This window comes from Hevea brasiliensis, chromosome 5 (assembly GCF_030052815.1).
Source record: "Hevea brasiliensis isolate MT/VB/25A 57/8 chromosome 5, ASM3005281v1, whole genome shotgun sequence".
Lineage (NCBI taxonomy): Eukaryota > Viridiplantae > Streptophyta > Magnoliopsida > Malpighiales > Euphorbiaceae > Hevea > Hevea brasiliensis.
In genome coordinates this window covers 18,864,153-18,876,629 of record NC_079497.1, presented here as the reverse complement: position 1 = coordinate 18,876,629, position 12,477 = coordinate 18,864,153, and the positions used below count along the sequence as shown (strand labels likewise).

At 33.1% G+C, this 12,477-nt stretch overlaps 1 protein-coding gene across 1 annotated transcript; it reads right to left on the bottom strand.

Moving 5' to 3' along the window:
* Window positions 1–1,380: 1,380 nt before the first annotated feature.
* Window positions 1,381–2,190, bottom strand: LOC131180085 (protein FAR1-RELATED SEQUENCE 6-like). Its single transcript, XM_058147695.1, has one exon. The coding sequence runs from the start codon at window positions 2,188–2,190 to the stop codon at window positions 1,381–1,383; it is 810 nt and encodes a 269-aa protein (XP_058003678.1).
* Window positions 2,191–12,477: the final 10,287 nt, after the last annotated feature.

Here is a 12,477-nt window from a genome sequence, read left to right as displayed (position 1 = left end):
GTAAATATGATGGGGTACGGTTAGCTTCTAATTTTCACCATACACTGTCAAGTATACCTTTATCCTGGACACAACTAAAAGCTGACTTTAAAGCCAAATATCTAGGTTTATCTGTTAATAGCTCTCCTTCCCATATGATTTGTTGAATTAGCCCATTCACCCTTATCATATGCTTAACAATGCAGAGTAGGTAATCTCCTGTAGTTGATAGTGTTATTTCCATAGGTAGATTAATCAAATTCCTAATTAAACCATATACTCTTGCCCGCTATTGTTGACTGACAATTCTTTTCGGAGTGCGCATTATACGAGCCATTATTTTATCTAAGTCATAAACAAAAGAGAGCATAAATAAATATATATTAAATAAATCATAATGCAGTAATTATATTAAATAATGCAATAATTTAAGATAAAATTGAAAAGTACGTAACCTAACAACAGAGGGGTAATAATACACATAAAATAAAAACATAATAATGAAAACTGTGTCCAACAATTTATGATAATAATACAAAGTATTTGAAAATAGTGTCCTTCAATGGATTTTAGACGGATCCCCTCTTTTTTGAATCACCATCCAATCCATTTCATTCATCTTCCTCAAAGAAGTTGGTCTTCCTTTAGACCTTTTCCGATTTGGGTCAAGTACAAGGATTGGATCATTATCTGTTGGCCAATCATCATGATGTCCAAGTGCATGAAACTGCCACTCATAGCACTTAAGTGTTCGTTCCAATGTATAATAATTTGAAACGTATTGCTCATAATTGATTGGCATTGATTGGCATGCTACTATGACATGAGAACATGGAATACGTATCTCTTGAAACTTCTTGCATGTGCATGTCCTCTCATCAAGTTTGACGATGTGGTTGTCCCCAGTTCTATCCTTCCAAACTTCAAATTCACCATAATCGCGATTAAATAATCGAACATTAAGTGAGTTTGCTTCATTCAAATTTTCATTCAAAATTTGACAACATGCCGGGGTTAAGTTGAAGCCCAACTGCAATTGTTCGCGAAAGGTCGTGCGGCGTGTGTCAAAATATTGGACACATTGGAAAAATATTTTCTCTACTATTATAGTTATTGGTAGTGCACGAATCCCCTTAAGCATTCCATTAACTGACTCAACGGTATTGGTTGTCATGGAGCCATACCTTTTTCCTCCATCATGAGAATGTGTCCATTTCTCCAATGGTATATTTCTGGCCCATTCAAACGTATCTGGATGCTCGCTCTTGATTGTGTCCATGGCATCATAAAATTTCTTTTTCTGAATTTAGTGAGCTGTTAAAAAAAAATTTTGACATTTTTGTATTATATAACATTGAAAATGCAATTAATGCTTGCAAAAATAATATTATTTGGCAAAAACTAACCTGCCTTTCGGAGAGCTTCTTTCATGTTAGGATTTTTAAACTTCGTGTTATAATTGCTCAGTACGTGTCTTAAGCAGTATCGATGATGTCCATTAGGAGGCTGCCACCAATCTTGCTGCATTGCTTTTTTTATGGCAATATGTCTGTCTGATATAACACAAATATCAGAACGATTAGTCACAAACACCCGTAAACAAGACATGAACCAATCCCAGTTCCTTGTATTTTCACAATCAATTATTCCCCATGCAATAGGAAAAATATGGTTATTGCCGTCCAGTCCCGTAGCACAAAATAAACACCCTTTGTACTTTCCATATAAAAATGTGGAGTCTATAAAAATAACTGGCCGATAGTGCTTGAAACCTTCAATTGTTTGTTTGAATGCCCAAAACATCCTATCAAAAACCTGATTCTCAAGTTTTAATTTATTATTAACAAACAGAGGGTCATCTTCAATCAAGAACGAAGAATCGGGGTTGTGTTTGCACAACGCAAGCATGAATTGATGCAATCTTGTAAGAGATTCCTCCCAACCACCAAATATCTTAACAACTGCATCGTGTCTAGCCTTCCACATTTTTCGATAACTCGGCATATATCCAACCTTATCTTTGATTTCTGCTTGTAACGCAGATATCTTCACATTTGGCTGTTCTCGTACAATTGCTAGGATGAAATCAAATATAAATTTGCTATCCAATTGCCTATGATCTTGTGTGATTGATGGATTAACACATGTATGGGGTCCGTTATATTGAGTAATTTTCCATATATAAGATCTTTCCCGACGAGACGCACGCATTCTCCACTTACAATTGTTGTTTCAATATTTGCACCTTATAGAATACGTTTTGCTCTTTGTCTCATCATAAGAAAAGTTATGGTGCCTAAGTAAATGATATTCTTTGGTAGCTCTTTGGACAGCCTCTCTAGACAGAAATGTCATTCCAACTTCAAACTCATTCGATGGATCCCACATTGAACTATATTGCAGTTTTAACCATGGATCAACTATTAGCAATGAAAAATCTAATTCACAGTAAGGCGGAGGATGGACAATAGGCATTATTGGGTTTGCAACATGAGTGTTATAGTATGAAGGCAAGTTGACTACTACCTCATTATCATGCTCAACATCCTGATTGAAGTCTGCCTCATCACTATCAATCCATTGTTCATCAGAATCCTCTTCATCGACACCATTATTGGGGCAATAATGACTATCAGAAAAGTATGATTCATTTGAATCGTACACCCATCGACGTTCACAAATATCTTCAGATTCATTGATAACCCCCAAAACTTTATCCTCAAACGTACTACTATCAAGTTCAGATGATTGATAGCGAACAACTACCTCATCAGTAGTACCAACATTTGATGGTCCCGCTTCATCAACAACATTTCTAGATGCATCCGGTCGAAAAATATCAATATATAATTCTATCGATGACATAGCTCCAATTTCATCAATAAAATTAAATATAATATTTACATCATCATCATTAGTCAAACCCATACAGTCCCATTTCACTGAACCATCTCCTTCAATGGGTTTTCTGAAAAAGATATTCGATATAAATTCACACCCAACTTCAAGATCAATTGCACGTACTATTTTCATACTTAAAGTACCAAAATCCATGCGTCTACCAATGGTAATAACTGTTGATGAACCCCCACAATAGTCGCAGCCTTCACCATCAATAATAATTTCTCTATCCCAATATAAGGTAGCAAACGATGGAATTGACATTTTTCTAATTAAATAAGAATCCTAGTTATTTGAATGACACATAAGATGTAACAACCCAGAAATTAAAAAAAAAAAAAAAAAGAAAGATTTGACTGTTGGCGTGTGACAGTGGGTTTCCACTGTCACAGCCAACATTTATATAAAAAAAAAAAAAATAAAAATAAAAAACGGGAGGAGGATGCCCCCCCCCCCCGCCACATTTTCTCTTCTCTCCCTTTCCTTCCCTCTCTTCTTCTTCTCCCTTTCTCCGGTGACCGGCCGGCGACGTCCCAAGCAGCTCCCCACCGCCCGGCGACCCTCCGGCGACGTCCAGGACCACCAGAAACGGCGGCAAGAGAGGGAGAGGAGAGAGAAAAAACGCGCGCACGATGGGCGGGCTTTCGGCGATTCGGCTTCATCCGACTTCCGATCGAGGCGATTCCGGTGGCGTTGGAAAGCTTGTTTCGAGAGCTTTCTTTTGATACCAATTTTGAAGCAAATGGAGGTCGGATGAGTGAGATATGGAGGAGAGAAGTTTCGGGTTTTTCAAGCTTTTTCGTCAGATCTACGACGATCCGACCGTTGGATCGACGATCCGAGACCACATATGGACTGAGGAAGAGGAGAGGAACATGGTGGTATGATCAGACCAGGCAAATGTCGCCGGCGACCGGCCACCGTCGCGTGGTGGTGCCGTGATGGCTCTGTGAGCTATGGAGATGGTTCAACTTCCAGAGGCTTCCTCATAAATTTTGAATTTTGAGACACAGATAAACCGGGTAAGACAATTTTTATTATTTCTGCATGCGTAGAGCATAAATACAGTGTTTCTTAAACAGGAAAAATTGGAGAAAAATTCTAAGAAAAATATATGATGAAAGTAAAATTATTTGGAGATATTCTATGGTTTAGTTGAATTTTTGGGTGATCGTAGAATATTTTTGAGAAATATGGATGGATTTTAGTTAAATTTTTAGCATATAGGCATATAAGATTGTTTGAAATTAAGATGTTTAAATTTTATATGATTGGTTGAAGCTTGAGGATGGAGGTTTAAAAATGTGAATATTAAATTGGGTTGAATTAATAATATGTTAGCTGTTGGAAACTTATGGAATTGAGTAAAATTCTTGAATAAAATATTCATGGGTGACTAGAAAATTACAATTCATTTTGCAATAGCCTTATAATATTATTAAGGACCGCGGGGCAAAATTTTAGAATTTTTAGAGCTTGTTTGAGTGGATTTTTGAAAAATGTCAATTATAGGGACTAAAATGTAATTTTTAAGATTTTGAATATTGTCTGATTTGGAGGGCCCAGGAGGGGCCATGTGATATTGATGAGATGTGATTGTGGGAATTGAGAATTTAGAAGTGTTATTTGAGCATTTTTGCAGGTTGGGTAGGTCCCAGGTATAGGGGAGACTCTGCCGGATTTTCGGCATGAATTAGGCTGTCTATTGCCTCTTTAGAGTTTTATCTTAACTTAGTACTAATAAATTTATAATTTAATTATTAGGTGATCGAGGTCATTTATTTTACGCATCCAAAGACCACAATAGTCATCGGTGTACTGTGAGTAAAATATTAATTTTAATTGTAATTTCGATATTATTATATGTTTAAGCATGCCCATGCATCACTTATATGCATATATCTATGTAGATAAATCCTAGGCACGATTTATGTTGCATTCATAACTGTGAAAGTGCCATGTATGTTGTTGTGGTAATTTGGAGCAGTGTGCGTGCGTTGGCGTGCGTGTGATGTGGTGTGGACTATGGATAGGACGGGGTAGTCACGGCTTGAGTAATTCGCTGGGACCCGATCCTTCGAGGGGTAGTCACGGCTTGAGTAATTCGCTGGGACCCTCGATTTGGTTATTAAGTGGAAGTCCGAGCTGAGTAATTCGCTGGCACCAGGTTGGATTTAAGAGAGCTGTATAGGGGATCAGCTCCCATATGTTATGATTGATACTACAGGGTGTGTGAGTGCTCCAAATTACCTTTTTGATGTTATGATGTGAAAATGTTGTTGATGTTGCATTTTACTCTACAGGGTGCATTAGTTTAGATAGTTATAGAGATTATGGTTAAAATTGATATTTTACTCTCTGAGTTGAACGCTCACTCCTGTTCACCATATTTTTTCAGGCTACAGGAGGAGACATTTTTCAGAATAACCTGTCCCTTTCCTCTCAGGTTATGAAAAGATTACTTAATTGTATTATTATTCTCTAAATTTGTAAATTTAGGACTCCGCATGTGCTAGTAGTAGTATTAAGCCTGTCAGGGACTGTATGAATTCAAGTTTTCATATTAATAAATGAAAAGAAAAAATTTTATGAGATTTAAACAGATTGTAAATGAGGTAACAGGGTTGAGCGAGGCTCCCCTTATTTCAGTTTTCGATGGCTATCGGGTTGGGTTGACCCGAATAAAAATATTTTATTTAATTGTATTTACATGTTGGACCTAAGTTTTTGGGCCTTGGTTATGGATTTGAGAATAGTAAGGCTTACTACGGGCCTCGGGGGCTTTATGCCGGCCCAGGTCCTAGTGCCGGTCCGGCCCATAGGTTGGGTCGTGACATAAGAAAAATTATAATTAATATTATTGCCTAACTTTGTAAAAAAAAAAGGAATTCAAATAAATATGCAGTTTGGTTCTTTATTTCGGCCAAACCTATTAAATTTTTAATTCAAATCTAAAATTTTTTTAAAAAATCAAACCTAATGCTACTGCGGTTTGATTCGGTTCACCTAAGAAATTCTATAAGTACTCGGATAAACAGTCCGGTTCACCTCATATATTCAACTATATGTGTTGAAAAAAAATAATAAAATGAATCGAACCAATTTAGTTTTCTGGTTCGATTCATTTAATTATTTTTTGATTTTCTGAATTCTCATAATCGATTAGGTTAACTACAAATATTCAATTATTTTAATTTCTTTTATTTTTTTATTTTTGTTTGAACTATCAACTTAATAATATTCATTTATATTATATATTCTCTACATTATTTATTATAAAATATTATAAACACTATTTTGCTTGAAATTTTTTCTTCTTTCTATAGTTTTTACATTAAATATTTCTAATCTACATATTCAACTACTATATTTAAAAAAAATATATATATTTTATGTTTTAACTAATATAAACTTTATTTCTGCTATTTATGGTATTTATTAATTTTTTTTAATTATATTAAGAATATAATATTATATTATCTCTTTTATTTTATTCTTTAATATAATATATTATAAACTAATTTCCTATTATTTTTCTCTTTTTTCACTAACTTTTACAATTTTTCAAAGTATATATATATATATATATATATATATATATATATATATATATATATATATATATATATATATATTCTTTTCGAATCTTAACCTAGTACTAATTTTTTTTCAATTAAACCACTTTTTAGATTAAATTAACTTTTCCTATTATCCTTAAATTTCTAATTTACATTAAATTTATTTTCTTCCATAATTAAACTTTTTATTAAGAATATACTATTATCTTATCTATTTCATTTCATTCTTTTATATAATATATTATAAAAGAATTTTCCTATTCATTTATTCTTTTATATAAAATTTTATATTTTTAATAAATTTCATCATTTATCAAAATATTATACTATATATATATATATATATATATATATATATATATATATATATATATATATATTGTTAAAAAATATTTCCTTTAATTTTTAAGATTATCTATAAACTAGTTAAAAATTATAAAAATTAAATATATATTATTCAAAAAAATTTATTTCAAAATATTAATAATAAATCACTCATTTTTCTTCTAATATATGACAATATCACCTAGCATTTGTAAAATATTACTCAACAACTACGTATAAATGCATGCATATTTAAATAAATATTTCATCAATTTTCTACAAATATAAATATATGAAACACTCAAATATTTAAATATAATATATATTTATTTCCTTAAAAAACTAAAATACGTACCAGGGATACAAGCACAACAAAATTTCTAAGTCCACCGAACACCTCCACCACCTGCTTCAACAAGCAGTTTCGCGAGAAGGGAGAAGCAGCTTGGACATGGGAGAAGAAAGGGAGTAAAAGAGAGGGACGAATGAGAGAGACGAGAGAGGCAGTTGGTGGTGTTTAAATCGGGGTTGAGTGGGAGCTTGGGACGCTAGTTTGAGAAGCGTCCTCTGTTCATTTTGCCTTGATGGGACGCGACGGGACGCCACGGGCACGCGACGCAGGCGACGGGGCTGCATGACCGGGCTGGTGCAAAGAATCTCTGCTGCACGCTGTCATCGATAGCGTCCCGCATTTGGACGCTTGTATTACTGGCATCCCACACTTGGACGCTTCTGTCACTAGCGTCCCGCTACTGCTGCACGCTTCTTTGACTAGCGTCCGGGCTTCGTGGCTCTCTGCACGCTGTCGTTGATAGCGTCCCACTCCAAAATGCTATCTTGACTAGCGTCTCTATTTTCTCCCCATCCCGTTTCGGTAAAATTTGGATTATCGACCATTTTTCCGTATTTTCGTTCTCACGCCACACTTCTACGGTAATTAACCCATGACTTTCTAAGGAAAGCAAGAGAATCTCCTCAAGACGAGAGAGAACATCAATGTATGTATGTGTGTATATATATATATATATATATATATATATATATATATATATATATATATATATATATATATATATATATATATATATATATATATATTTGCTTTTAATCGGTTGTAAATTTGTTACCATTTTAATTATATATATATAAAAGCAAAATTTTAATTTATTTATATAATTAAAATAATAATATTATAATTATGTTTTTATTTGTTTATAAATTTATCTATTATTCATAGATAAATGAGTTAATATATAATTTCTCATTGGCCGGCTTGCAAAAAAGAACAATATATATATATATATATATATATATATATATATATATATATATATATATATATATATATATATATATATATATATAATTAAAATGGTAACAAATTTACAACCGATTAAAAGCAAAATTTTAATTTATTTATATAATTAAAATAATAATATTATAATTATATTTTTATTTGTTTATAAATTTATCTATTATTCATAGATAAATGAATTAATATATAATTTCTCGTTGGCCGGCTTGTAGTTATAGAATATGAGATAGCTAACACGGACCCACGGTAGCATTTAATTAAAAAAGAACAAAAATTTAAGAGAGCACATCCCATCCATTTATTAGGCTTGGTTTAATTAATATCCACTTTATTAAGAAAATTCTTAAATTATATATATATATATATATTGTCATGACCTGATCCCACAGACTGGATCGACACTAGGATTTGAGTCAGTTGGAATTCAAAAAATTTATCTAGGGTTACATGCTAGCATACCAAATTAATTATACACCTAGCCAACCTCTAGTGCCCATAGGTATGCTAAAACATACTTTTAGCATATATTAAGAGTTCATTTGCCATTAAAGATTGGTATTTAGATTTAATCTTATTAAACCCTAACTAAAGAATGGATTGAATTCAACTAACCTCCAAGGCGCTGAATCAATATTTCTTATTCTCTTTGGGTGCTCCTAAGGCTCCAAATGTTGCCCCTCTAGCTTATTCACTACAAGCTTCACAAAGAATCACCAATTGTTGCCCCAAATCCTCTCTTTGCAGCTTGCCAACCACTAATACTTTAGGATTTATGCTTTGATGAAGGTATATGGATGTATAATAGGTAGAAACTCTTTCTAGTATGATTCATTCAAGAGAAAACCAAACTTTCTCTTTCAAGAATCAATGAAAAACAAAAGAAAAAGGGAGAGAGGAGTGTTTGTCGTCCAACAAAGGAGAGAAAGAAAAAGATTACTTCTTCTTCTTTTGTTGCATTTATATACATGAGACAAAGTATATAAATGTAGTGCCACTTGTCAACCCATGATTCAATTTTTCTTTATACTTGTCTTAATCTCATTAAGACAAGTGTCAAGGTTTAATTGAATCATCAAAAATAATCTTCCATTACATGAAAACAAGTGGCACTCCTTAATTAGTGCCATGTGTCACCATCTCATAGTGCCACGTGTCACCATGTGCAAAATTACCATTTTGCCCTTGCTTACAATTTTGGATTCTCAATATAAAATTGTAATTTCTTCCTCAAATTAATTTATATCACATATTAATCAATTAATTAACTAATCTCCATTAATTTCACCATTTTGTTTATATTATACATCCAACAACCTAGATTTAGTTTCAAGTCATACTAGGGACTTTATAATCTTATTTCAAATCAAACCTAATTAATTAATTAATTAAACTCTTTAATTAATCAATTAAATCATACTTTACTTGGTGAATAACTTGTGTAGGTGTGTGACTTACTAGGCTCATTACTAATTGGTAATGAGAAATGATATTAACTCTTAATATAATTAGAACTCTTTCTTACCGTAAATGATTTCTCTAAATCACTTTAGGAATCTCATAGACCATGGTTGATACCTAGCATAGCATGCCATGGCCACCCAATCAGTAATAAGGAATACCTTAAATGAACCTTTAATCATATGTTACCATGCACTAAGATCTCTCATTTGTAAAATCCCAATTCTAGCTGGAGTCATGGTTAATGTCATACTCCATTTGCTATGAATCTTATGTTCTCTTTTAATTCCAATTTTTGATTAATCAGACTTTCTTATTAGAAATTTCTTTCTGGCTAAGTCTATCTGTCCTAGCCAGGAACTTAAATCATTAAGAACAATTAAATGAACATAAGATTTTATCCCTATTTACTTAGGGTAACGAATCCCATCTTGATCAACACCTATCTCCATATATAACTAGTATGAGCCAACACATGCCCATATACTCGTACATAGTATGAGCATAAAAGCAATATCAAACTCAAACCACTTATACACAAGATAACTGTGTTATCTCAGGTCTAGAGATTATATGCACTAATATGATATATGACAGTGCATTGACAAGAGTAAGCTCTACGTGCTTGTCATAAACGTCACTGGTTTGGCCTACTTATCGTATATAAGTGTCTATCATGTTTGTCATGTGGCATGAGACTCACCACTAATAATTTGAAAATAAACATGATTACAATCTTTTTGGATAAGTCATGTCCTTTGTGAAGTATCCTCAATTGTGAACCAATTTATGATACTTTGTACTAGAAATACTGTCACTCATATTCTTAATAACTTAAAAATATAATTTCTAACAAAACATCAATGGACCTTTTCAATTACACATAAATAAATTATGTAAACAGAAAAGTGTAATTGCCTTTTATTAATAAAATTATGTACAAGATACATACAAAATGATATGCTTTAGGGCATACTACTAACAATCTCCCACTAGCACTAGAGCCATTTATTACAGTATCTTAGACCTATCTTCTCAAGATGTCGGTCTAACTGAGTTTGTGACATAGCTTTCGTGAATGGATCAGTTGGATTTTTAGCTGATGCTATTTTCTGCATGGCTACATTGCCTTGCCCAACTATTTCTCTGATAATGTGGTAGCTCCTTTCTATGTGTTTGGATTTTTGGTGAGACTGTGATTCCTTAGCCTGAATGACCACTCTATTGTTATCACAGTAGAGAGGAATTGCTAACTCAATGGAAGGAACTACTCCAAGTTCAGTCACAAACTTCTTTATCCAAACAGCCTCTTTTACAGCATCTGATGCAGTAATATACTCGACCTTTGTAGTGGAGTTGTACTGTATTTGGAACTCTTCCAACTAACTGCCCCTCCATTACAAATGAATATGAAACCAGAGATAAACTTTCTATCATCAATGTCTGATTGAAAATCAGAATCTGTATAACCATCCAATTATAGGTCGCCACCTCCATAGATCAAGAATAAATCCTTAGTTTTTCTCAAGTACTTAAGGATATTCTTTACAGCTATCCAATGTTCCAAACCTGGATTGGATTGAAACCTGCTAGTCAAACTAACAGCATATGCGATATCTGGCCTAGTACAAAACATTGCATACATTAAACTTCCAATAGCCGAAGCATATGGAATCCCATTCATTTTGTCTCTTTCTTCAGGTGTCTTAGAAGACATGTCCTTAGAAAGATGGAAACCATGTCTTACTGGTAACAATCCTCTCTTGGAATCAAGCATGTTAAACCTCTTTAACACCTTTTTCAAGTATAAACTTTGGGATAAACCAATTATTCTTTTCGAACTCTCTCTATAGATGCAAATTCCAAGAATATAGGTTGCTTCCCCTAAGTCTTTCATGGAGAATGTATTTGACAACTATACCTTGATAGTTGTTAACATACCTATGTCATTGCCTATTAATAATATGTTATCTACATATAAGACTAGGAAAGTGATGGCGCTCCCACTAACCTTCTTATAAACACATGGCTCATCTACATTTTTGACAAAACCAAAGGATTTATAACTTCATCAAAACGGATGCTCCAACTCCTCGAAGCTTGTTTTAACCCATAAGTGGATCATTTTAGCTTGCACACCTTGGAATGATCTTGGGATTCAAAACTCCTTGGTTATTCCATGAAAATGTTTTGCTCAATGTTTCCATTGAGAAAAGCTGTTTTGACATCCATCTGCGAAATTTCATAATCATAGTATGCAGCTATTGCTAATAAAATCCTTATGGATTTAAGCATAGCAAAAGGTGAGAAAGTCTCCTCATAGTCAATTCCTTGCCTTTGGCAAAACCCTTTCGCAACTAGCCTTTATAGGTCTTTACCTTTCTATCAGAACCAATTTTTCTCTTGAAAACCCATTTATTACCTATAGGTACAATACCTTCAGGTGGGTCAACAAGATCCCAAACTTGATTCTTATACATGGAATCCATTTCGAATTTCATAGCTTCAATCCATTTAGAAGAATTTATATATGATATAGCTTCTTCATAGGTGAAAGGATCATCTCTATAATTTATTTCTTCATGAATAAATAACTCTTGTTTATCTTCATGAAGAAAACCATATCTCTCTGATGGGTGAGATATTCTAGTAGATCTACGAGAAATTATTATAGATGTATCATCAATAGGCATAGATTGACTAGATGGATATATATCCATATGATTTGTTGGTTGGTCAGAATTCTCTAATTCTAACTCTATTTGCCTTCCTTTGTCACTTTCTTGAATAAACTGTTGTTCAAGAAATATGGCATCTCTACTTATCACAACCTATTGTGATGTAGGCAAATAAAAATAATATTAAAAATTTCTTTTGGATATCCAACAAATCGACCTTTTTCTGATTGGGTTTCCAATTTAT